General features: G+C 38.4%; 1 protein-coding gene across 2 annotated transcripts in view; it reads right to left on the bottom strand.

Moving 5' to 3' along the window:
- The window catches only part of LOC139444770 (microphthalmia-associated transcription factor-like), a 35239-nt gene that overhangs the window by 5690 nt on the left and 2435 nt on the right, over positions 1-27114 (bottom strand). Inside the window, exons 1-4 of one of the 2 annotated variants that reach the window (XM_071225720.1) lie at positions 12868-13053; positions 2677-2878; positions 533-760; positions 162-266 (exon numbers count right to left, since the gene is read on the bottom strand). In XM_071225720.1, coding sequence (XP_071081821.1) covers positions 162-266; positions 533-760; positions 2677-2878; positions 12868-12983 — 651 coding nt within the window. In that variant the 5' untranslated portion in view covers positions 12984-13053. Of the gene's footprint in view, positions 1-161; positions 267-532; positions 761-2676; positions 2879-12867; positions 13054-27114 lie in introns of those variants that run through there. The other variant, XM_071225718.1, reaches the window with a different exon arrangement.

Below are 27114 nucleotides of genomic sequence, written 5' to 3'. Positions count from 1 at the left end.
TAGGTAATCAACTCTCCCTTAGCTAGCATTCTCTGTGGTGTTGAGCTTTTTTTTGGCTGATCACAACTTGATAAGAAGGAGGTTGTCTTCTACTGACTGTACTACCATTCTAACTTCTGAGTATGATGTGAATCTGAATGGTGTATTCTTGTAGCACTTACTGTGGATGACATTTGAGTGAGAGATGGTTCGATGAGTGTGAGGTCACTGTCCAGACAAGCGTCCACAGACTCCAGGCTGATGATGTCGGACAGGAAGTTGTCCACCTGAAACACAACAGTGTCCATATGCACATTACTACTTCAGACGTTGCATTGCTTATTCTGACCATAACATAGTTGGTTTTCCAAATGTCACAACCTGTTGCATAAGCTACCAAATAAATGTTAAGTTTTAAGAAAACATAATTTTTACTCATTTGACAACAATTGTTGTCATGGACAAACTTGTCAAAGGTGATCCTACAGGATTTCATAACTCTGACCAGGCGATTGATTGTCTTAAACTTGAACTGTGCTGTTGTAAAACTGACCTCTGAAGTGCTGGTAGCTACACTGCTGAGCCCCATGGAGAGTGGACTGTCAGGATCTGCCGGGGCACTCCCTAAGAAGCCAAGATCCCCTGGGGCGGAGGTGCTGGAAACAGCAGGGAGGGACTGCACTGTCACAGGAACCTGACCCTGATTCAAGAACATCTGAATCTGACGCTTCTTGCTCTGCTGCATGTGGTATTTGGTGGGGAACTGTAGATTGGTCTCCACCTGCAACACAGAACACACCTGTACCTCCACAACCGACCACTGTCCTTGAGCACCTGCAATAGTACATGTAATGTTATACACTCACTTCTTCATTCTAACTGCAGATAAATTTGATAATTAGGTTTGGCTTGACCTATCAGTTGAGAAGCTGCAGGATGTTCCAGAATTCCCCCTCAGCACTAGAGTTTGACTCCTAAGGTTTGTTTGGGGGGAATACTTAAGCATTACTTCTGTTGAAAAGTTGCTGAAAAGTTCCTCAGAATTATCCTGATTTTGAACCAGTGAACCTATTTTAAGCACAATTTACTACTCATTATTCTTGTGTGTGGTCAACAATTGGACTTCTGCACTTTGGGACATTTACATCATCCAAATCAAAACATCCAAATCTTTCAGAATTTCATTCCAGTGTAAATTAGTGAGCAGTTGGCATATTTTAGGATTATTTTGAAAAAATATTTCAAAGAGAAAAGCTAAATTCCAAATAAGGTTGTGAATATAGCATGACAGGGCTAGTGACGATGAATAACATGGGCAGCTAGTTCAAGCAGACGTCATCCCTGCTTCCGTCTGCTACTTCCTGCCATTAGTAAGTGCACTGTGGTCAAAGTATTTAGTGCAGGATCATGGAGAAGTACACAAAGTATTGTTCTGATAATACACTGTAACCAAGGTGATAAGGTCAAGGGTAAACTCATCTGGGAAATCACTTCAGTTTGAGATGTGACAGTTTATCAAACGCTCAATCATTGAATACTACTGACGTAACATCACAAAGTGAAACAGGACTGAAACAAGGCTCTTAGCTTCACGGAAACTGGGAGTATGGCTAGATTCCATAACACCAGACAGTCTGATATTCATTATTTTTTCAATCTCCTACATTATTATTATCTATGTAAATGTTTTTTTGGTAAATGTTCAGTCCTAGAAGTGAATATACACATAGGATCATACACTGCTTTATGTTTCAATGCTTCAATTCAAAGCAGCTGTTGATCCAGCTCTCAAAACACGCCTGTTGATACACACGACTGCTGATACATAAATTACATAAATATCTCCAGGAAAACATGAATACTAGCATACAATAGTCATATAATCAATATGAGTTGGGGTGCACATACATTAGACCCAAGTATACAGAAATTAACACATTAGGTATATATATATATATATAAAATAAAGTCCACGTTAGTCCATCATCTTCTTTATACCAGTTTCATAATTATAATTTTATTATATATTACATGTACACCGTGTGTGTATATATAAAACTAAGTTTAAAATGAACACCCTTATAACGAACTGATGGATATAACAAACTATTTTTTGGTCGTGTCCATTGTATATATGCTTATAATGAACTACGGTTATAACAAACTTAAATTAGTTGTCCCTTTGAGTTTGTTATAACCGTTCACTGTATGTTAATTCCAAATCACAACTAGACAATTAACAGCTACAGCTCGCTACACTATTTCATCATATTATACTAAGGAAATATTAAATGTTATTAGATTTTCATCCCACCTGCCTCACATTATCTTACTGTCTGTCACAAAGTACCTAAAGATGAAGAAAATAACTGAGTTTGTCTTCCTTCCTTACTTGATGAAATTCACCATACCAAACACATGCTTTATCCCTAAAGCCACACAGACGTCTTGAACAGTTTGTGTAATTGCCCAAATTATAAAACAATTTAGAAACAAATGTCATATTTTTATTGCAGGGTACTTACATCATTGATAAAAAAAATCTTTGTAAAAACATATACCTTAGCATCTGTTATAGTACATATACAGATCAATAGTGCCAAGTGTTAATCAATATCAATATGATTAATTTGTCCATAATTTGTCATTATCAGTTTTTAATTAAATATTTTAAAAAAAAAGGTGCTGGGTACACACCCTTAAGACTTGTGGCGGTACTTCTGTAGAGGTGACGCTGACGGTCGGCATGTCAATGGTTTTTGAGGGCACGCTGGAAGGTTTGAACGATGATGACAATACGGTCTCTCGCTTCTCCTCCTCAATCAGCTGCTGCCGCATCAGCTGCAGCCGCAGGTTGGTTCGATTGGACATGCTGGCATTCCGAATGTCTGTCACTGGACTGAAATAATAATGTACAGGGTAAGACGAGCATGATAACCATGATACCTAAAACACAATCAATGTCAGAGATCATGTAGCTATATGCCATAGCTACTTTGAAGTTATGTTGGTTTGTTGTTTAATGATGCACTCAGCAATATTCCTGCTATATGACAGCGGTCTGTCAATAATCGAGTTTGGACCAGACAATCCAGTGATTGAAGTATCTACTGTTCACATCCTATAACATAGCAAAGAACAATTAAGATTGAACTCAAATACAAAAAATACACACGTACAACTTTATGGCATACAGTTTTGGGGAAAAATGTATTATGATTTGTTAAAGCTATCAAAATAAATCTCAATAATTATGTTATTGTCTCTGAAAACATAATATTGACAGAAACAAATAACTCCTTTTAAATAATAAAGGAGCGCCAGTGTGATGGGAACATGAGGAAAATCTAGACTTGGTTCATTTTGGAATTTTGCATTACAGGAAAGGCTGGACGAAAGGGAAAATAATATGATTATGGGACTGTGAGACAGACAAGAATAATTATTAAAACTTCAAAAACAAGAGCAAAAAAGACTAAATGAAAAGAATTATACCCCATGTCAAGTGTGTACCTCATGTTTCCGTATGTCGCAATGTCTCAACAATATGATTGACATAACTGTGTTACACTGGTAATAAATAGTTGTGCTAAGGTAAAACCGAGGTGTAAGTATTCAAGGAAAACTTCCTCCCATGAACCTGGGTATTTCCCTCACACAAAGACTACTGACATGTAGGGCAATTGTATGTCAAAGTCCTTTTCCTAAAACTACATAAATATTTCCTGCAGTCACTTCAGAATCAGCAATCCTATGAAACACGTCCTTGACAAACCCAGTGCTATTTCCCTGTACAGAAAACACTCCTGTGTTATATATCTGCATATCTACACTGATAAGCTATGTTTTCCTTGTAAAAGCCCACTCTAGAGTGTAAGCCCATCCACATTATTGGGTCAATGAAATAGACCATATCTTCACTGTCAACCTATTTACAAAAGGGTTGCTTGCTAACAACAGAAGCATCCAGTTTTCAGACAAGTAGTGAGTGAATGTTGTTTGATGCAGCTCCATGAAAATAAGAGGCCAATAACATGAAAATATGCATGATTCTGAAAAACGCACTACACCAGCATTTTCCGTATGTATTGTGATACATGTTCATTAGTATTTCAGTCGTGATATACTGGTATACCAGTAACGCCGCACACTCAACTAATACTCAGTACAGTACATATCATTCTTACCAAGTAAGTTGACAAAGCAGACACAGCAATCAGACGACATGGCCACGACCTCCCTAATCATTGATAAACACTTCTGTGACCTTGTCCAGCTATGATGTGCCATGTGTGGCCACGACCAAGCCAAGGTCAACCCTTCTCCAGCAAAACAAGTGTATCAATACTATCCCTCCACCTGATTCCACACATGTGTCTACATATGACCAACAACTGCTACTGTTGAATATTGGTGACGACATAAAACTTTCACTGACAGAACTGGATAACTGTTATGTTTCTTCCTGTGATAAACAGAAATTATCATGTTGTCAATCTGATGGAACGTCTATGTGACAATTAGATTATGACTGATAATATGTTTCCATCACTGAAATGTTTTCTTAAATGTCACATTCTAGAGTACTAGAGATAAAAATGAGCCGCTAGGCTCTATATCTCATCGGAATTTTTCGGGAATATTTGCAACGTTACTTTACAAAGGTCATAATGAACTTGATAAATTGGTTAACATGAAATGAGAAAAAGAAGTAACAGACATTTCGCTACAAGAGAACATCATAAACATTTCATTCTGAAACATGTTGAATAATGGCAACAATTGCAGATTTGATCAAATTTAATTGAGTTCTGTTAAGTAACCATTGCTGGGACCCTATACATAAAACTTTCAATTCTTTAACCCTGAGGTTTCAGAGGTATAGAAAATGCAGTAAATTTAGATAATCATGTCAAAGCTTACAGCAGGTTAAAAACTCACTTGAAGCTCTGTTCAGTGGAGTTAAAAATAAAAAATATGATGTTGCTCTGACCAAAAAGAAATCTTTTCTTTTTTTAACCTAACTTACAAGGAATATGCTTCACCAAATAAACGAATTATTTACAGTAAGATTTCCCCCCATCTAAGACAATAATTACAATGTGCAAACTTGTTAATCATGTAATTTTCAGTCCTAAGAATGATACAGCAATATTTTCATGAACAGAAAAATGTCAAAATTGTATAATCAAGTCAATCAATTTCAGTACATACATGTGAAAATGAAAAGACACCATCAGGATTGACATGATAAACTAATTTACATTAGAACATAACATAAGTTGATAATTCATCAAAGATATCTGACAAAGACTGCCTATCTCACAAAACAGCACATATCATTAACTACAAAATACAATTTCAACAACAGGAAATCGCCATACAAGGATATAGATAACAAAGTCCTGTCAACCATGAATCACCTGCACAATAAACCACAGCCAAAGACCATTCAAACAAACAAGGCAGTCAGTGAGTCTTACTTGCTAACTTCACCAATCTAGGACAGTATATCATAAAATTTCAACCTTATGAGTCACACAAACAGCTGTTAAAGACATGTCACAGAGACAAACTGAGCCAACCGTGACATAGGCGTACCTTGTCCGCTGTCGTAGACACTGATTTCTCCGTTTTCGGGGTAAAGTTAGATCTACGGGTTGGTTCCCGCTCCTGGTGTCTGGTGGACAATGCACCTCCATGGCCACACGACTAATCCAGACAATGTACCACACATATCTGGGTCACACTGAACTTTGATAGTCCGACCCTATCATCAAGTAATCACCCCAGTCATTTAAATTCTACCTGCTAACCTACTGCTTATATCATTGGTGCTATGGCCGGCATTTACACACGTTCACTCCATCAACTTACCACGGTTACAAGAGAATAGAAATGAGGAACTTAAAATACACTTGTTTGATTCATATTCACAAAGAGTTGACAAATATTTCATTTCACATTAATTTTGATATTAACCCCAAAATGCATAAATTGTATTCATGTTACTCGTATGCAGTGATTATTGTTAATTTGTAATGTATACTTAAGGCTGAAGACAATTAGGACTGCTACATGTTAAATGGAACCCATTGTGGTATCATAAAGTGCAGTGTGTGGTGATATGAAATAACATATTGATTATACTTTAGATCTGAAATTTGATACATGAATAAACTTCTACTTCAGCAACATATTCATAGCAGTCTTTCCATCCAACACATCAGGTTTCTTACTAACTGTATCAGTCCATCCTCATGGACTCTGCCCTGTGTGTTAAAGAAACAGATAAGGCTTATCAGGTAGACAGCAATATATATCAACTTAACACTCCTGTGCTGCTCAATACGTTCAAGTGTTACCACTCATTATCTCTTATTGCTTAACACTTTGTTTGTTTGTTGTTTAACTATGCACTTGGCAATATTCCAGCTATATGATGGCAGTCTGTAAATAATCAAGTCTGGACCAGACAATCCAATGATTGACATCATGAGCATTGATCTATGCAATTGGGATAAGATGACATGCATCAACCATATCAGCGAGCCCGACCACCCAATCCCGTTTGTCACAACTTACGACAAGCATAATCGCCTTTCATGGGAAGCATGGTATGTTTCACACTTTTTCTCAAATTTTAATCTTGTCACTAAATTCACTTCGTTCCATGCAGGGTATATAATCATTATTGCACATTTTTTTTCATTTTACAATGTCAATGTAATTACTATTAATTACTGCAATATGTAACGGTTATAGCAAATCCGGAAAGTCTTGCCCCATTTAATTATTGGGCGTGGCTAACACTGACCTAAACTGTATCAGAAAAGTTTTGCAACACCCTGTAACGTTAAGACTACCAAAGATCAAATGTTATTTTTGATAAGTAGGAAGCACCATAATTAAAGGTAACTCAGTGTTTTTTTAAACTATAGATGTGTTGTTGTTGACATTGGAGGCTGGAGTAGCGTGTTTATCTAGCAGTATAGACTGGCTGGCGTACTACACAGTGTTATGTGATAGTGAGTGACAATGCGTAATAAGAGAAACCTAGGATGTGAGGGATTATTTATTTACTCATGTACTGGTTGGTTTGACAATGTGTGAAAGAGAATGAAAAAAATATGCCTCCTTTTGTCTTTTGTTTGTTTGCAAAAATGACTGCGTCATGAAACTATTGGGAGTGTGCGTCACACACAGTTTTCGCAGTATTTTCCTGCTCGCAGATCTTTCCAGATTTACAGTAGTATTCTTAACTGATAAGACAACAGGAGATTATTAAAATAAGAAAACAAATCCTCACTTATTTTTTACTTTATTTTTCTACCTCGTTTTAATACCATATGTGATTGTTCATTAAATGTTGAATGAAGTTGTAAAACTTGTTATAATACCTCCATGTCAGAATGATGAGATCTGATTGGTCTGCCTGATCATGATAAAATACTGTGTAACCCACCTTTGAGGGTAATAAAGTTTTCAGCAGGGGAAAATATCTCTTATACCCTGCCATGAGCAATACAGGCTGCACAATCTCAGAGGCAGAATAAATCCTTTATACGCTTTCAAGCAAAAAGCTGCATGCTTTTTCCAAGTCAATGGAAGTCAGGTGATATAGCACAAGTGAGTGAGTGAGTGAGTATGGTTTTACGCCGCTTTTAGCAATATTCCAGCAATATCACGGCGGAGGACACCAGAAATGGGCTTCACACATTGTACCCATTGAACCCGGGTCTTCGGCGTGACGAGCAAATGCTTTAACCACTAGGCTACCCCACCGCCCTTAGCACAAGTTAACCTCAGCTCAACGGAACAGCTGTTTTCTGTCAGTTTTGAATTTGTTTTAATTTTTTTACAATGTCACATTAAAACATGTCAGTAAGATAAATCTGTTGTAAGTGGCATAAAATCTACGCAGGACGCATAAAACCCCTGTACCCCTCGTGAACCTGCCACAACTTATATTGTACATTGTTCAGTTTGGAGGCATGAGCAGGTGTTATCAAGATAGGGCTGATTAACTGATATGTGATATTTTAACTTGCATAAAACATGGATATATATGTATATATTTCTATCCATAACTTGACAGTATTTAAGTTTTCGCAATTTGTTTCTTAATAACAATAATAGATATAAAACTGTTATTCATAAAGCATACATCAGCTCAATGACATGGTTTCATCAGAAAATAGGCTAGGATCGTAAGCTTTGATTGATTTAGTTATCATTCATAATTTTGAATAAAGCAAACAACAGCCCATGTAAATATATAGTCCTAACACATGACCATCAAATACAACAACTTACTAAACATGCATCACGATTTAACAGGATTCAGCCACAAATAGGCCATTATTGAACTAAAAACAGGAAGTTACTTAAATGTATTCCAAAACATTTAAAATAGACATTGAAGGTCATCCTTCATGCCGAGACCTATGAACCCTGCAAAAACCTTTTCAAATGCCACTCAAGCAAGCAAAAACATGAGAATTGAACACAATGGCTTGTACAGCAAAGCCCACTCATTAATATGCAGGGACATTTGTCAGCTGACGTTGCCAAGTCATCCTGGGGTATTTATAGCTGCAGATGTACCAACACATCCAGCACTCATTTCCTTTGGCAGGAGACTTTCCACGAAAAATATCAAAGTGAAACTAACATCAAAACCTAGGAAATGTATAAACCATCCTCGTCACTTGTGTATACTGGGGACGAGAGGAGGGCACTGTTTGGCTGTGTTCCAAACTAACAACAACTGCGCATGTATATCATGAAGTATGGTACAGACAAACTCAATATAGCCACCTGCTACCAAGTGATGCGTACATCGCTGTCAACAACTGCAACACATGGCCATCAATCTGATACTCTCTTAATTGATTATGTCAGACTTTTAAGCAGAATCGATTTCTTCATGATTTCCTCTCCAAAATGGCTAGATCTTAAACATGTTTATGTTACATGAGATAGAAAATAATGAAGGCTGATCTGATGACTAGATTGCAAGGTTTCAAAGGCGTTTTTAATTTGTACATATCATTATTACATAAACAAAATACAGAATGATGAAAAAAATCTTAACCATTTACACAGTGACATGGTGTTCTGTACTTAAATATGGCTAAACTGATATCAAACTTCAGTAGTGCTGCTTCAAAATATGTCAACGTTAAACACTAAAAACTTCAAAGTTTTTTATATATCGACTTGTTTCAGTAGTATTCCAACAACCATCATTGCAGGTAATTGCAAGACATAAGCCATAGATGAAGCCCTGTGAACGTGATGTACACTGAAATGTACATGACAGCACATGAAATGAACAACCAACACACTTTTTGTATTCATTTATTGTTCTATGCATTAGGGCTGGGACAGGTAACTCGAGGACCCGTGTCGGGTGGTACCCACAGGACTACCCAGACCCGTGGTTAGTCATGTGATATACAGTTTAATGACAAAAATTGTCTAGAAATCTATGGTTACAATACACGTCACTAATGCACCAATTCTTTCTGACTTTTCATATGGTTTAATAAAGATATAACTTAAGTCAACTTCAGTGTATGCATGACCAGATTGTTTAATACATGTATATAAATATGTTTTAGCGGGGCTATGGTAAAAAAATTCCCTATAGGACATTTTGTACATCTCTTGAGACCTACAGTGGGTACCCGGGTAGGGTCGGGTAATAGGAGGGGTGGGTACCTGGGTAGTAAATTTGGACTCCTCAAAGCCCTATTATGCATGCAATTTCACCGATAAAAGTTCTGTAGTGAGATAGAATAGTGAAATCATTTACTGAGAATGACCTGTGTATTTACGCAGCAGCACAACTCCCTGCTGATGTCATGTGTCTCATTACTTACACAAATCTAGGACAATCAACAGCTTCCCTAATAAATCCTGTCCCGACAATCTGACAAATCTGACAACTTCACTTCCACTGCCATTGTCGCTTTCTCAGATTTCACTGATAAAATTTGTCAATTTTCATCACATACAGCCCAGACAGAAATGAATCATACTTTGCCCACGCAAGCAAGGAAAATAACTATAGAAACATGTCAATGATATTACATAGCTGCAGTATACCAATCTACACATAAAGTGCACCGATCCATGAACCAGATTGGATCCAGCATGGACAATATGTCACGTGAATAGACATTGCACCTGCATAAACCTTGCATACAAAAGAGCTTTTGCTTCGCCACATAAACTCCACTTCAACTCTTTAACTGCTGTATGCCGGCTGTCCCTGAGTGTGAGGTCAGGCTTTAGTGAATAGAATAAGTTCAAATATACACTTTGCTTGCTGTATAATGCTAAAATAAAACACAAAATGTGGAGTGAGTGGACACAATGGCTGCTGAGGAGTGATAGCATTTTCTTTAAATCTAAGCTTGGTTATTCAAAGACATCTTGTCTGAAGGAATATAGTTTTTCTGGTCAGAAAACAAAATATACCAATTACTTTGATAACCACTTCTTTATTGACTACTTTATCTTTTTTGTCTTTATTTGCCCTCCAACTGCAAATGAATTAAACAAAATGGGCCCCAGTTTGAAGTTGATCCTGTAATGATTCTAACTTATTTCAACTTATGGAAATATGCATGAGGTCCTGTGTATTTGTTGTTAGAAAAATATCACATGCAAAAAAATAATCTTGTTACTTCAACCATCTTTTCTGCAGATATATTTAAGGGTGTGGATGCAAAATACATAACAGAGAAATAAAATAGATAGATATATAAAATAAATATCACAACGGTGAATATAGCAAACAGTAAAATCAACCATTAGTTCAACTATCCAGTATCATGTTGAATATTGTAAACATTTATATCACTAAAGTAGTATGTTCACTGTTGAGAATAACTACTATGTTTAAAGATAGCAACAATGTGATTATGAATGTACTGGTTGTAATACTAGCATGTTACATAGTTACACAACTCAAGCCATTAGTGTGTGACTGAGTGAGTGAATGGTTGGTTGGTGGTGTGTTGTTTAACACCGCACGCAGCAATATTCTGTAAATAATCAAGTCTGGACCAGACAATCCAGTGATTAATATCATGAGCATCGATCCACGCAATTGGGATCAATGACATGCATCAACCAAGTCAGCGTGCCTCACCACCGGATCCCGTTAGTCGCCTTTTACGACAAACATAGTCACCTTTTATGGCAAGCATGGGTTGCTGAAGACCTATTCGAGTGAAAATTACTTAATGCAGTAGTCAGAAATATTCCAGAAATGTCACAGTGGCTTGGAAATGAATAAATCTGAACCAGACAAAGCAGTGATTGAAAGCACGAGCAACCACATACACAATCAGGTCAGATGACCTGATGGTCTTAAGTCTGCCATTTTGACAAGCTTTTGTTTTGTTTGTTCTTTAACGCCGCACTCAGCAATATTCCAGCTATATGACAGCGGTCTGTGTAAATAATCTAGTCTGGACCAGACAATCCAGTTATTGATATCATGAGCATCGATCCACACAATTGGGATCAATGAAATGCATCAACCAAGTCAGCGAGCTTGACCACCCGAGCCGTTAGACAAGCAGGCATAGTGAGAAATTTTACTGACATTTGCTGCAGACTTGGACCAAATGTCGCCTCTGAGCATGTCTTGCTAAATCCCTGTACTGCTGTGAATTTGATATTAGGGCATAGTAAGAATACTGCAGCCATAATAATGTGTATGTCATGAGGGCTTACATACTAGATCAGACAAACCAGTGGTTGATAGTGGGAGCACCGATCACTGGTGTGAGATCATGATCACACACTCCATATCGTTAATGTACTGTCACTTGCTTGCACCTTAATCACCCTAAAGAACAATCAATGCTGCTGGGAAGAATTTTCAAATGTTGGAACTAGTTTTCCTACAAACATAGTCCATTTCATTGGCATTATAAGAAATGTTTACACGTGTGACAGACATGCTTCACAGACATGCTTGACACATATCACTTTATGCCCACAGATTATTGGAGTTCACACTACCACACTATGACATTCAACCCCATATTTCATCTAGATGTTTATACAAAAAGAATGCCTACAACGTCTATAATTCAATGGTAAAGCATGACCACAACATCGTATGAATTTGATTGTATTACTGACAATATGTCCAGACAAAGCATATCAACAAATAACAACTGTAAGAAAATGACATTAAAAAATAGACATAAAAAAGGAAGGTTACAGGAGTGTCTGATATTTAACCATTTTATTCTATTCCACAGAGAAATTCAACTAAAATCTTAATGACAACATGCAACTAAATACCCACAATGTTGCCGGCACCATTTACTCATTTGAAAAACATATAAAAGCATTTTTTGTAATGAAATACTCTGTGAAACAAAGATATATCCTGTTTCATTCAGCATATCAGTACAGAATCCTATTTATCTGGGTTACACATTTAATAATCATTATGTTGAAAACAGTCAACCATGTACGGATATAATATAAACTAAAGGAATAGACCATCATCCATTTCTTTCGATTTAAAAATGGGCGGTATTATGTGAAATTAATGAAAATTGGACTGCGTGACAGTCAATGGCAACTGGCATGGTTAACCGCGGACGTTCAGTGTTGACAGCTTTGTCAAGTCGCTAAACAAACAAATGTCACTTTACTAAACACATCTATGACTGTATCTGGTATCGCCACATTAGCATATCTGTGTTAACTCGGTGTGTTACGCAACTACTTTCGAGATGTCAGCCACAAACGGGTCAAATGTACTGCTATAATCTGTGATCATGTGTGAATCGTGCGCGGACCATTTGAGAGGGCGTTTCAGAATAGCTGCGTCAGCCGCGTACATCTCACCTTTCCGTCACCGTCGTGCTCTTCAGCTCATAGTAGGCGCTGTCTGAAGAGTTCTCGTCCAGCCCGAGCAGACTCCCCAGGTCGGTTTCTATGCCAGAGTCCGCCATTCCTTGCATTAGGTTTCTTAAGTTTTAGAGAAAATAAGCGTCAACTAGGGTAGATTCCTCTGTCCCAAATGCGTCTGGCTTGCGTAATGATGTCTGATTGGCTGTTCAAAGTCAGGTGTGTGGAAAATACGAGCTGATTGGATCGTTGAATAAATTCGTCATTGGCTATATTTAGTAACATTACATCAACTTAAGGGGAATTCCCGTACGTGCTTTTGGAAAGTTTGAAGGTCAGTTTGTGGGATTTTTAATGAAAGTAGATCAGTTTGCACACATGTGATAACAGAAAGTGGCATATTTGAAATATTACAACGGAGGCAAATGTCTCCTCATAATCGTGGAGATAAGTAGGGATTTATATATCACAAAACAGAACATTTTTGGGGTGGAGAAAGTATGTATACCGAGCTTACAGTGAAACGCTCACACGGGGAATGCAGTGACAAATTTTACATCAAACAATGTCGCTATCATCTTTTCGTTAAAATTGCATTACATTGTATATCATATTTACGCCGGCTTGAATTTCTACTGCGATTATATTTCTAAACATATTATTCATTCATGTATATTTTTGTATAATTCTGTTATTTTTCTTTTAGTCTTTAAATCAACAAATCGAAGGAGCGTGATAAGAGCCCTCTCTCAGAAAGGTCTGCATGATATAAGCGGGAATGTTTAGAAATCGTTATGTTGTTGTTTGTTTGTTTGTTTGTTGTTTAAGGCCGCACTCAGCAAACTTCCAGCTATATGGTGACGGTCTGTAAATAATCGAGTCTGTACCAGACAATCCAATGATTGAAATCATGAGCATCGATATGCGCAAATGGGATACGATGGCATCCATCAATCAAGTCAGCGAGCCTGACCACCCGATCTCGTTCGTCGCCTCTTACGCCTTAAGCATGGGTTGCTGAAACAAATTCTAACCCGGATCTTCATGGGTAGAAATCGTTATGTAATTTATCAAATCAGACTATGTCAATACGTACGGTAAGGGTAAAAATTGTCAACATGGCTTATCTTCAAGGTCTTCAGGAAGTGTTTTTCTAATGTTTGTGACATGAAACGCAATAAATCAAACCTTCCGCATTACTAAAAAAATAGGTCCCGTGGGCCAAACTGCTTTCTGTTTATTGCAAACAAGTAGTCGTGATTATTATTTGTTATTACCCATAAGAACAATAATATAAACAATTTGTTTTCTTTGTCATGTAATAGTGTTATGTGTTCGGATACGATAGTGCCAAGGAACTCGTTATCATAAAAAAACAGCTGCAAGCAAAGGGAATGAGTAAGCTGGGCTTAACGCAGCTTTGAACAGTACTTCAGTTATACATCACGACGTGTAAGCTTAATACGGGAGGAAAACCCGAAGTAATGCAGGTTATAGCTGTTTAGCACTTATTTGGAATCCACGAGCACAGGTGTGGTCCTGACAAACAAGGCATCATAATCAGGGGGACTCTGCATATATCCAATCTATAAATCCACATATAACGTTAACACAACAGACAGGATTTAGAAAAAAAACTTCGTTTAAATAGATAAATAAATAAATAAATAAATAAACAAATACATAAATAAGGATTAAGATTAAATGTGTCTGGTTTGTATCGTAAGATGTTCATGAACATTAATGATATACATACTACAAAAGCCTATCACAAGAACACGCCTGCTTGATCCACGAGCACGTGTATCAAACCGTATCATGTATCCGTAGCGCTAAGGTGATCGTACCTTCATAACTTTACATAGACTCACGACAGTCGTAGCGCTGCGATCGCTTTGTGGAAAGAGGCCCAGGTGATTTTGGGGGAGCTGCGGCAGCCACTAACTGTAAGACTCCAGTTTAACTTGGAATCGAAGCTTCATGGTGTTTTGTGTTAGTTCTCCAGAAGAAATAGGATATATAGTACGCTAGTTTAGCAATATTCCATCCACATCTCGACAGGGGACATCCGAAATATGGGGAATCGAACCCGGGTCTTCGGTGTGACGAGCCAACGCTGTAGACAAGGTTACACCAAGAAATGCTATAATACCCCAAAACAGACGTTTTAAAATGCTATAAAAATAAACCTTTTGGTGATTTATTGTTGCACTTTGTATCATAATGTTAAAGGCACCATGTAGACATCGCTGATTTAAAACGTCTAAAGAAATAATAACTCTGTAATTGATAAGCAAGGCCACTGTGTTCTACTGCGATGCATTGCCATGCGAAGGGAAGTAACTCTAGGCGACTGTGTAAGCCCCTGAACTAGCAACATGTCTAGGGAACATCAGAGACCATATACCTCTTACGACAGGTAAGGGTTTCTTGAAGACGAATTATAAGGCATAAGTCTGTATGACACCCTGACTGTGGTGATACACACTGCCCCGACACAAGCTATGGGTATAAGGATCGTACATGTAGATTCCCTGTGTAATGTTTTACAGTCAGTCTTCCTGGTATTGCTGGTGCAATAATTTAACGAAGCGGACATAATATCACGACGTCGGGTAGTTTCAAGCTTGTAATCTTGGTAACATTTGCCGGTGTCATTCATGGACAGGTTCAAGAGCGAGAATGAGGTGGGGTTAGTAATTCAGCTGTCAATTACAAACTCTTTCCCCATGAAATAATTGACTGATCCTATCCCCGACGCTCATTGCATCGCCACAGGGGAAATTATAGGTGCACATGCTGCACGCTTTGGGCAAATGCAATATCTCGTAGACGATTGTCCGTGACGGAATTCCAGAAATGAGAGACGGAACTGCATATGAGCGACTATCCCTCTGAGTTTCTGTTGAGCAGAATCTTGGAATGACGGGTTTCGCGAGTTCCTCAGTGTCCTTTTGCAAAGATCTATTTCTGTTTATGAAAAGAACAACAGCTCTTCTACTATTATTGTTCTTGATTATCTGTAATGACGTCTGTCTGCTTGATAAAGAACACTTGACTTGGATATTAAACACATCTCTGGCGTCCCTATTGTTTTAACTCTCTGTCAGGTTTCTGTAAAAGCAAGTTGACCGTTGATGTTTTTATTGGCCATGCTTACATTTTCATTAACTCTTAAATCTCAGTTCATTTACACTTGGCTTCTCAGCACCGTGGACGATGCTCGTGGGTTTCACCGAAGTGGTAAACGTCTGAGACCTGCATCACTTCGGGATTTCTTTCCACATTAAGCTGACACTCTGTGATATAACTGGAAGACTGTCCAAAGCGGCGTTAATCCCAACTCACTCACTCATATACACTTGAAGATGCCTGAGCTGTTCTCATACCCTAGTAAGAAACTGCAAATCAGGGCACCGTCCCATAAAGTGATCTTAACGCTAAGATGATCTTAACACCCATGGTTTAACATACTTGTCGTAGCGCTGTGATCACTTTACTGAACGGACCCGCCTCATGACCCATGAGACGCAAGAGGCCCTAAGCTTCATCGTATGGTTTGAACTTTGAGGACGTGTGGTGGTTGTTTTAGACAACCACGACACATGGTAAAGTAATGTAAAATTAAATATGAAACAGTTATATACATCATAAACATTGGTAACACCCTGTGAGGCTTAGAGAGCAACTACATGTTGAACCTCATATCTGGTCAGCATCTTCATGAAATAATTTACAAGAAACCGTGACAGGTATATCTTTGTAGAACACAATAGTTGATCAATCAATTAAGTATCCCCTAAACGGTGGGAATATATTCTGTTATGTTTGGAAAATGTCCTCAGGCCAACATATATGTGGCACTCCACAGATGAAGTTTGTTTTGTGACCCTCCCCTAAAGGTTGACAAATGTTTATGAATAGTATTTATACTATATAGAGGACGGATATGGTGACGACAGACCAAGACTAGTATAATAACTGAGAAGGCTTGGGCATTCGCGCGCATATCAGCTCATCTTGGCTCGGCCCAGGGAGTGTACCATGCATTGGCTCGCCTGTACTCTCCCAACAGTAAAATATATTCATTCAGTGTTCTTTTGCACGTAGATGTGTTACAGATAATATTAAGCCAAGATTAAATAATTATCCATATGCCGTCTCCTCACGGTGATAGCGCGGTCCCTTCGTTTACTACTTCGTTGATAACGTGTCACCTGTTGTGGATCATGTTGTATTGAACTACACACTATGTGTCCATTTAAATTTACACAGCAACACAGACTTTAATTTCTGTTATTTATATTTGCGCTACGATCAGAAACAATGAAAATGTGTTTTAAATGCCCATTATGTTTATAACAGAACGGCTTCAGCCATTACTTTTAATATCGCCGCGTAGGTGTGTGCGATGCTTATCTATCCCGCAAAAACATTTTTCCCTATCAAGGATAATATGAACGCACTGAAAGTTTGTACAGGTTCACAATACCCTTAGTTTTGCACACTGAATTATGAAGTAAGCCTGCCCGTGAAATGCTTATGTGTCGTGAGTGTAGGACTAGAGATCGCATCACAACTAGGAGTACTACGGAAGATTTGTGCTATAACATCTCCTTCTCCGCACCATTCTTCCTTTCTAGTGAACAACATCTACCCTATCCACTGTCTTATTCACAACTGAAAAAAACTCGTGAAGATCCGGGGTAGAATAGGTCTTCAGCAATCCAAGCTTGCCGTAAAATGCGACCATGCTTGTCGTAAGAGGCGACTAACGGGATCGGGTGGTCAGGCTCGCTACTTGCTTGAAATATGACCCTTACCATCCAAGTATCTTCAACCAGGTGGTAGGTAAGGGAAACTAATGTTATATTTGGGATAACACTTTCTTAGTAAAGTACAGATTCTCGATTGTGAACAGTTTCCAGTAGCACCCATGAAAATATACTCACTGTGCTGCAGTCCCAGTGCAGTGATTGCTAAACAAAAACAATACATTACATGAAAAGAGTATTGTTATGGCTTTGTCAGTGGGCATGTTAATAGTGGCCGTTATCAAGGAAACAGCTTGTTGAAAAATCATTATTGCAGCCAATTATCATAACAAAATAATGAATGACTCCTGATGTACCCGGTTGCTATAGCAATGTGATGCTTTACAGTTTTCACTCACGAACGTACAAAACATGTTACCCGACCCTCGTCATTTTTACAGCGACATTCCCCTGTGCTCCCCCACCCCGGTGGATTCGGACAGTAAATGGATCCGGCGCATTCGTCACCACTCGCCCCTTTTCGTAACCCGCAAGAAGACTCGTCCCCCTATCGATGAATGTTATGTGCGAAAATACGACAATCCAATCAGAATGCGCGTATGATTTCAAGTTCATCGTCAAAGAATCCCTCAAAAATAATTTTTGATTTTACACATGTCTTGCATTAAAAAATATACCCAAGACACAGTTAAATGTGTTCAAACATACTTATAATTCCGCGTGTCCAGATGAGCTTTAAATTGCATCTGAAATATATATGATATATGGGGTAATATATGTGAACCACTTCGCAACGAGTTGAAAATGGTTTTAGGTATGCCCGTTTGCGCTAAGACGGAACCCGGTCGCAAAAATGGCCATGAGGTGGGGAAGAGGTGCTATTCGGCTTGTCCCAGAATAACACGAGTTGCGGGTCGTCGAACCCCGTTATATCGCTGCTTATGCTGTCACTCACTAGTCTGTCTGGCACAAACGTAAGTATTTGCAGCCAAACCGATATAGCTGGACTATTCCAGACTGCAGCGTCAAACAACATTTACTCCATCATGATCCTCCCCGGGGAATATACATTGTGACAGTGTTACCGTCGGTGATGGCACGTGGTCCTGTGCACAGCGTGCAGGTCACAAATCAGGTCAAGTTAAGCAACGTCGGCCGTGGAGAGTCCTTGGATGGTCGGCCGCGTTTCTAGGGCTTCGATCCTGCTTCACACTGAAGCACATGCACATAGCACATGCGGTGTCTCCTTAGACAAGTGGCTTTGTTCGAAGTGTTTATCTGGTTAGCCAGCTGTGAATGGGTACCTGGTAGGATGAGATTGCAATGTGGGTTGAGGGCACACTGATCCAGTGACCCGAGTAAAAATAGCGCTTTGAGCATGCTCCTGTTTGGTGTGGAAATATGCGCTACAATGCACACTATAGTACATCTTCGTGCTTATAAGCCAGGAGACTATTTACATCTGTACAAGGAGATGTGTAGTGCCATGTTATCCATGTATATATCAATGATGTCTGTTTTGAAAAACGACAAAATGACTAAAGGTTTGAAACAGCAGTGGACATTTCCTCGCCCCGTGGCCAGCACGAGGGTCACAGGGGGTTCAGCTGACCGGTGAACTGTTGCAGTTGGTCAGGGGACAGGAGGGTCAGAAGTTCCGCTCAGTAGACGCAGTGTCTTGTCCAGTGACGGTAGCATGTAGCGTATAATATGGACGCCCGACGTATTGTTCAATGAAGGTCAACAGATATGATAGATACTACGACTGGAGCCGAAAGGTCAAAGGCATGCGAGGTGATCATCAGCGAGGTACAAATGCGGTCCAGCTCCAACAAGACCAGCGTTGGCTTGTTTGTTGTTTAACGCCGCACACAGCAATTTTCCAGCTATATGACGGCGGCCTGTAAATAATCGTTCTGTACAAAGGGGTCGGTTTACAAATACCCTGAAGATACAAATACATGGGCGTATACAGAGTATAAATTACCACCAAAGACAATAAAAGATCTTAATTGTGCATCCCCCCTTTTTAAAAAAGCTGTATCCGCCCATGAAATATATTAGAACCAGTTTGATTTGTGACGTTTTATCAGTCTTAGAGATACATTGTTTGAGTGGCACGACCCCCAAAACGGTTCAAAGAAGACAAGAGGTATTACGTTGACACAATGATAGTCGTATGCGTGATAAATGTGTAAAGTTTAAACTAAATGGCATTACATTACGCTCTTTATTTGGCACATCACATGTTAGCAACATATGTTACTGTCTAGCATTGGACAATTATGGCAGTGACGCTATGGTAGGACAGAATGGCATACAATGTTGTCTATATCTACAGTGATATAGTTACATATTTTTTTATGATTATTCTTTTTGAAGTAATAGTAGACCAGTGGAGACATGCAGATATTGTTAAAATTGAAACTCAAAACTCAAACATTAACATTTATTAACGTCGCGTCCAATCAAACAGTATAGCGGCGCCCAGTCAAGACGATAATCAAGATCTATCTTGTAATTAAACGGATCTTACCCCCGCGAAATGCATCAAATCACTTGAGCACATAAATTAAAAACATGAAAAGATTTGGAAAATATCTGTCGACGCCCAGCTGACGGTAATCATACTTTGCAAATCCTGCAGTCGACCGAAATGTGAACCATGTTGTTTACGAACCGAATGTCTAGTTCATATCTCGATTTTGATTGGACTATGCACAAACTCGTTAGTCCAGCCAAAATGTAACTCCGGAATTCCAGCCTAGTTCGGCAAGGGTGGAAACTGGACTTCTAAGTCCAGTTAACGCCTTTGCCTCGGGAAGATGAATAATATACGGTGAGGAATGTTTTAGAATGTTTTCATAAACATTTATACACTTCGTAATTACACATATCATTATTCATGGGTGAGACAAAGATATGGCTACTTTCACAAGTCAATCTCATTAAAATCAGATCTTAGTTCTCGCTTTCGCAAAACAAAGATCTGAGGACATTCCATTACGGGTCACGTAGAACGACCTTTCATCCGACCAATCAAAGCGTCGCATACCAGATCATGAAAGTGACAGTCGGAATGTGTTTTCTAATCATGCAACCTCGAAAACGTTAACACGGGGTATTCCGAACGACAGTTACGGTCCTTAAGACTAATTCCGTCAAACTCATCGTCTATCTGGGATACACATTTGAAAGCAAAAGGCGTTGCACATTAAGTGGGAAGCACTGCCATATAATCTCAACCATATATTAGACATTCCGGAATGTTTGTTTGTTCAGTTTTCAAAATTTAAATCGAGAACTGTGTCAACATATTTTTCAAGCGTAGACTGACATGGAAGTCGCCAGGTTGAAAAGAGTGTCGTAAAGCTCGAGAAATCTGCTTTCTTATTGGCTGATGTCGACTTCTTGTAAGTCATTTCAGTGGTCGGTCAAAGTTCGCGAAAGGTCGTTCTGACGCGACCCGTAATGGGATATCCTCAGATCTTTGTTTAGCGGCAGCGGGAACATAGATCTAATTTTAATGTTCACAAGTTTGATTTTAATGTTCACAAGTTTGTTTACATCTACCTAACACTCACTCATCCTAATGTAGCTTCTCACAGCTGACAAGGCATGATTCTGAAAAAGAGGTGATTTAGTCTACTGGTTGGTTGAGTCGGAGAAAGGCCGAAAACCATGGTTCGATTCCCCACATGTGATATCATTGCAATACCGTACAAGCGGCGTGAGACAATTCTCATGGATTTGAAAACGGATCGATAGTGAGTAAGTGTTTTGGTTCCAGTGTTTCAGTCATAAAAGTAAAAGGTGGGCCCCGGACGTTTACCACTTTGATGAGATACATGAGTAGAGTCTTGGTGGATTGGTATCAAGGATCATAACCAGGGTACATCTGATATCCTGGCACGATTACTAAACAGATTAATAGATTATGAAGCATACTAAAGGCCCCTGTACTTAACGGGGGCCCGTAAGCCCATGAACTAGATTTTGATTGATTGTTTGTTTGTTGTTTAACGCCACACACAGCAGAAACAGTTTACCAGTCCAAGTAAATATAAACTATCAATGCAAGCGAAACATCCGGTCTAGATTATCAGCCAACCGAGTTCCACTTGGTGTGTCTGTTTGTTGCTTGACGCCTCAATCAGCAATATTCCACCTATATGACGGCGGTCTGTGAATACTCGAGTCTGGACCAGACAATCCAATGATTCACATCATGAGCATCGATCTACGAAATTCGGATATGATGACAAGCATCAACCAAATCAGCGAGCCTGACCGACGATCCATTTGGTGCCTCATACAAGCTTAGTCGCCTTTACGGCAAGCATGGGTTGCTGAAGACCTACTCCTACCCGGGTCTTCACGGGTACCATCTTATATAATCATGTATATATTCTGTACGAGTGGTCGGTGGTAATCACTGCTTATATATACATGTAATACACATAATTTCTGTTTATATGATTAAATAGTCTCCCGTAACTTCATAGAGAGTAGCACAGTTCTCGCGTGCGTGCATGCATGTATGTGCGGTTCTATGTCTGTGAGACTCAAACTACTACATACTACACATACAATCTCATTAAAATCAGATCTTAGTTCTCGCTACCGCTAAACAAAGCTGTAGCGAGGACTAAGGTCTGATTTTAATGAGATTGACTACACAAACTGCTGTATCTGCCTGCCTTATAACATGTGCGTCGGGAAGATATGTGGGCGTGCAGAAACTATGTCACGTTAATCAGATACTGCTTTATAAAACGCACACACCCGAGTCGGCACAAGAGGCTACCCGCTAACCGAAAACACGTTGTATAACAGGGTATTATGAACGTTTAAGACTATTTTCCGACACAATACAGAATTCAAGTTTTCTTTCGTAACAGGATGTTGCTTGAGTGTGGTGGGGAGACGTTATAAAATCGGTGTCAGCAAGGATCAGGGTAATCTTTCATTTGAGCATTCAAATCCTCCATAACACATTAATGATGCATTCACCCCGAAAACTGTGATGTATGTACGAGAGGGGGGAAGGGAGGGGAGGGGGAGTATATATCGTCAACTCTCGCTTCAAGCAGGGTGAGACCCATAGGTCCTGCATACTGACCTTCAACCTTTGTTCAGAGATGCCACATTATATAACATAACTATACATTACTCTGATGTATGTCGTGGCCAGCGAGGGACTGATGTGTGGAGAGGGAGGTTTGACTTAGGGGAGGGATTATGTTGTTGGGTTGGCACAGAGAACATAAACTACATCTAATGTATGGTCGCTCGTTGGCAGTAGTCCTGCGCCATGACTGCGGTTTTACTAAAAGCCTAGGCAAGTCTAGTAAGATAAACTAAACCAAGTCTAGTTTCCTTGATTCCACACGGAAGAGGAATGGTTCTTTAGAAACAAAAATTACAAATATTTTAAAGAAATGTTTTCATAGATTAAGTGTTAATGCATGTCCGGGTTGGCAGCTGAAACACCTGGAGTCTCGTGCTAGTTCTCCACAAGGACGTGTGTTCCTCTAAATACACTGATTGGAACCCAAGCTTTGAAATACAATAAGGTTATATTTGTCATACGTGATGGTTGAGAATGTAAACTGCTGTGTCATTGTGTGGGGTTTACTATCGCAAGTGTTTATCCGGCACTGGTTTCCTAGCTGTGTCACTATGGACTGATCCACGTGCAACACGTCAGTCTGTGTCCGCTCAGCGCTGGACGGTATCTTACATAGGTTGGATCAGACACTACGTATGATATATTGTAGAATTAAATACTTTATATTATCTCACATTATATACTCTTCGATCTCACATTATAAACTGTATAATCTTACATTTTGTACTGTATAATCTTACATTATATGCTGTATAGGATCTCACATTATATACTGTATAATTTTATATTATATACTGTTTATGATCTCACAAAAACTGTATATTCTTACATAATATATGGCAACTGTATAATCTTACATTATGTACTGTATAATCTTACATTATGTAATGTATGATCTTACATTATATTCTGTTTGTGATCTCACATTATATACATTGTACTGTTTAATCTTACATTATATACTGTAGTATATCATATCATTACATTAAAGCATATTTACCGTACATATTGAATACAGTTGTGACGTATGTCCTTAAAATGCATACTGTAGCATCTCATATTATTTTTAATTTCACATGACTGCGAAACTGACGTTCGTACGTTTTTCACTAGATTGTTTTCTTGAAATGACGTAAACACTGTTGGACTACTTCCATATTCCTCTGGAAATCTCCAGGAATTCCCTTGCGTTGTTTCTGATCATTTGGACCTTTTTAATCTTGAACTTAGCGATTTAACACACTCTGGACTAAGTCAGAGAGTTTAGCCTCACGTCCGTTCAAGAATATCCTCGCTACGATCCACCCTAGAGAGCAAAACTAAGAAATGTAAATCCAAACTATAGAGTCGATCCGTGTCTAGACCGACAAGTGGCACATTGTTTATTGTATCTGATCACACATTATACACTGTATGACCTTACATTGTATATTGTATCTGATCATACAGTGTATAATGTGTGATCATACAGTGTATATTGTATCTGATCACACATTATACACTGTATGACCTTACATTGTTTATTGTATCTGATCTCACATTATAAACTGCATGACCTTACATTGTTTATTGTATCTGATCTCACATTATACACTGTATGACCTTACATTGTTTATTGTATCTGATCACACATTATACACTGTATGACCTTACATTGTTTATTGTATCTGATCACACATTATACACTGTATGACCTTACATTGTATATTGTATCTGATCTCACATTATATACGGCATGACCTTACATTGTTTATTGTATCTGATCTCACATTACATACTGTATGACCTTACATTGTATATTGTATCTGATCTCACATTATATACTGTATGACCTTACATTGTATATTGTATCTGATCTCACATTATATACTGTATGACCTTACATTGTATATTGTATCTGATCTCACATTATATACTGTATGACCTTACATTGTATAGTGTATCTGATCTCACATTATACACTTCATTACCCTACATTGTTTATTGTATCTGATCTCACATTACATACTGTATGACCTTCCATTGTATATTGTGTCTAATATCACATTACATACTGTATGACCTTCCATTGTATATTGTGTCTAATATCACATTACATATTGTATGGCCTTTGTATCTGATCTCACATTATATACTATATGGCCCGACATTGTATATTGTATCCGATCTCCCATTATATAGTGTATGACCTTTCATTGTGTATTGTATCTGATCTCACATTATATACTGTATGACCTTACATTGTATATTGTATCTGATCTCACATTATATACTGTATGACCTTACATTGTATATTGTATCTGATCTCACATTATATACTGTATGACCTTACATTGTATAGTGTATCTGATCTCACATTATACACTTCATTACCCTACATTGTTTATTGTATCTGATCTCACATTACATACTGTATGACCTTCCATTGTATATTGTGTCTAATATCACATTACATACTGTATGGCCTTTGTATCTGATCTCACATTACATACTGTATGACCTTCCATTGTAGATTGTGTCTAATATCACATTACATACTGTATGGCCTTTGTATCTGATCTCACATTACATACTGTATGACCTTCCATTGTATATTGTGTCTAATATCACATTACATACTGTATGGCCTTTGTATCTGATCTCACATTACATACTGTATGACCTTCCATTGTAGATTGTGTCTAATATCACATTACATACTGTATGGCCTTTGTATCTGATCTCACATTACATACTGTATGACCTTCCATTGTATATTGTGTCTAATATCACATTACATACTGTATGGCCTTTGTATCTGATTTCACATTACATACTGTATGACCTTCCATTGTATATTGTGTCTAATATCACATTACATACTGTATGGCCTTTGTATCTGATCTCACATTACATACTGTATGACCTTCCATTGTATATTGTGTCTAATATCACATTACATACTGTATGGCCTTTGTATCTGATCTCACATTACATACTGTATGACCTTCCATTGTATATTGTGTCTAATATCACATTACATACTGTATGGCCTTTGTATCTGATCTCACATTATATACTATATGGCCCGACATTGTATATTGTATCCGATCTCCCATTATATAGTGTATGACCTTTCATTGTGTATTGTATCTGATCTCACATTATATACTACATGACCTTGCATTGTGTATTGTGTCTGATATCAAGTTATATACCATATTGCCCTATATTGTATCTGAGTGAGTGAGTATGGTTTTACGCCGCTTTTAGCAATATTCCAGCAATATCACGGCGGGGGTCACCAGAAATGGGCTTCACACATTGTACCCATGTCGGGAATCGGGCCTGGGTCTTCGGCGTGACGAGCGAACGCTTTAACCACTAGGCTACCCATATATTGTATCTGATCTCACATTATACACTGTATGACCTTACATTGTTTATTGTATCTGATCTCACATTATATACGGCATGACCTTACATTGTTTATTGTATCTGATCTCACATTATACACTTCATTACCCTACATTGTTTATTGTATCTGATCTCACATTACATACTGTATGACCTTACATTGTATATTGTATCTGATCTCACATTATATACTGTATGACCTTACATTGTTTATTGTATCTGATCTCACATTACATACTGTATGACCTTACATTGTATATTGTATCTGATCTCACATTATATACTGTATGACCTTACATTGTTTATTGTATCGGATCACGCATTATATACTGTATGACCTTACATTGTATAGTGTGTCTGATCTCACATTATACACTTCATTACCCTACATTGTTTATTGTATCGGATCACGCATTATATACTGTATGACCTTAAATTGTATAGTGTGTCTGATCTCACATTATACACTTCATTACCCTACATTGTTTATTGTATCGGATCACGCATTATATACTGTATGACCTTAAATTGTATGGTGTGTCTGATCTCACATTATATACTGTATGACCTTAAATTGTATGGTGTGTCTGATCTCACATTATATACAGTGTGGCCTTTGTATCTGATCTCACGTTATATAGTGTATGACCTTACATTGCATATTGTATCTGCTCACACATTATATACTGTATGTCTCTTATTGTATGCTATATGACCTGACAATGTATATTATATCGGCGGGGGCACGGGTGGCCCAGTCGCCTAAGGCGCAGCGATTCGCTATGCAGAGTTGCGTCCCTGGTGCGCACCAGAAACCTATGATTGTGGGTTTGAATCCCGTTTCGCCCCGATTATGTCTAAGTTTCTCAGCACCATACCCGTGCTCGTGCGTTTCACCGAAGTGGTAAACGCCTCTGAGACCTGTATCACTTCGTGCTTTCC

This window comes from Haliotis cracherodii, unplaced genomic scaffold, assembly GCF_022045235.1.
Source record: "Haliotis cracherodii isolate W230 unplaced genomic scaffold, xgHalCrac1.p SCAF_6, whole genome shotgun sequence".
NCBI classification, from domain to species: Eukaryota; Metazoa; Mollusca; class Gastropoda; order Lepetellida; family Haliotidae; genus Haliotis; species Haliotis cracherodii.
Note: the sequence above shows the minus strand (reverse complement) of the source record. Positions and strands in the feature narration are given on the sequence as shown.